The sequence below is a fragment of the Volvox carteri genome (assembly GCF_000143455.1).
Source record: "Volvox carteri f. nagariensis unplaced genomic scaffold VOLCAscaffold_225, whole genome shotgun sequence".
NCBI lineage: Eukaryota > Viridiplantae > Chlorophyta > Chlorophyceae > Chlamydomonadales > Volvocaceae > Volvox > Volvox carteri.
In genome coordinates, this window is record NW_003307764.1 from 36328 (window position 1) to 37886 (window position 1559).

The window sequence follows — 1559 nt, forward strand, 5'->3', positions numbered from 1 at the left end:
CTATGGGCCGAGGCGGCGTCGGGCTCGAACAGCACGCCGGATAGACAGCAGGTTGTTCGGATGGGTTTCTTCGGGCCTGACCACTTGTTTGACCTACGTTACAAGAAGTGGTAATTTCGCATTCACGGCATTCGTTAGGGCGCAGGCGGGTAGGTCTGATGCTGAAATCGTCTTCCCGCTGTTCAGCGGCCGCGTGTGAGCTGTACCGTTCAGCGCCTCGCCAGGGGGCCCGCAGCGCCGACAGGAGCGCAATTAATACCGTTTTTTGTCCGTTCGGCGTCCGCGTTCCCCGCTGAAGCTGCCTTCGTTGCGCAGAAGCCGCCGCGCTTCATGTAGCTCACCCTTCCTATTTGACCCTATCTAACCCTTTTAAAACCGTGGGTGGCCACTTCAGGGGAGTCTTGTGGCTGTGGCAGGGCCAGGGGCTCCTCCAGGGCCCATGTCAGCGCCGCCGTCGTCCAATCGCCACAAGCGGTCTGCTTCGATTGACGTGTCCTCCCTGATTGCGACGCGGGACGGCATAGGGCCCGCGAAGGACTACCTGGCGCCAGCGGCCTCACAGTCGCTGGCGGCTGCCAGCCATGCGCCTCAGGGCCACCTGTCGCCGGAACGTCGGTCGCCCCTGGCGCGAGATGGCGGCACTGGCACCGGCACTGGCACTGGCAATTTCATAATGGGACATAAGACCGCACCGCCGGCGTTGGAGGCCTTGCGCCAGAATCACCCCGGCATGTCGTTGGCCCAAGCGGTGAGAGACTACGGTGTGGTGGATGGATGTCGTTCATGAGAGGAAAGATGACTTTCAACCCCCCGAAATTGAAAACTAAGGAATAGTCAAGGAGTCGAGCGTGTGGTGGCAGGGTGTGGCATTGCTAAAATGTTATTGCGCTCTGTGTTACCACAAAAGCTGGGGGATTGAGGAATATTCCCGCGTTTCAATTCCGACGTGGCTGCCTTCCTTCTGCGTGGTAAGGAATATTTGACATCAGGTAACCTGCATGCACCTGCATGCAACGGTAGCGGAGAAGAACGGTGTCCCCCGTCCTCGGACACAGGGCTGGGGGTTCATCGCTTAGATGTGTTTCGCATGGCCTTCCCTCACGCCCTGCCCTGTCTTCTTCTAATGCACGCTTCCTATTAACATGCCGACTGTCATGTCTTAGGCTTTGGCGGAGTTTGAGGAGGAGGTGTTGGAAGAGGGGTATGATGAGGACGACGAGGAGCCTGAAGACGACGAGGATGGCGACGGGGGGGAGATGGAGCCGGCCGTGGACGAGTCGTTGAATTCCGCAGCCGGCATTGATAGGCTGGGCTCCGTCATCTTGTCTGTGGCGCTGCCGCTGGCGGCGCAGGGCTCCCTGCATCGGCAGATGTACGTGTCACAGCAGCAGCGGCCGCCGCTGACGATGACGCCCACGCAGCCCCAGCAGCCCCAGCAGCCCCAGCAGCAGGCACCAGCGGCGGGCTGCAGTCCTCCAAACCACATTGGCCATGTCCCATACGAGGTGAGCTAAAGCACTGCGCGACGGTTACCTTCTCTCGTTGCCTCACTAGCTGTC

General features: G+C 60.2%; 1 protein-coding gene across 1 annotated transcript; it reads left to right on the top strand.

Moving 5' to 3' along the window:
- Nucleotides 1-439: 439 nt before the first annotated feature.
- VOLCADRAFT_100904 (uncharacterized protein) lies at nucleotides 440-1505 on the top strand (the record flags this gene model as incomplete). Its single annotated transcript, XM_002959402.1, has 2 exons — nucleotides 440-748; nucleotides 1164-1505. Coding segments are annotated over 2 exons (651 nt in total), but the record flags the coding sequence as incomplete, so codon positions are not given.
- Nucleotides 1506-1559: the final 54 nt, after the last annotated feature.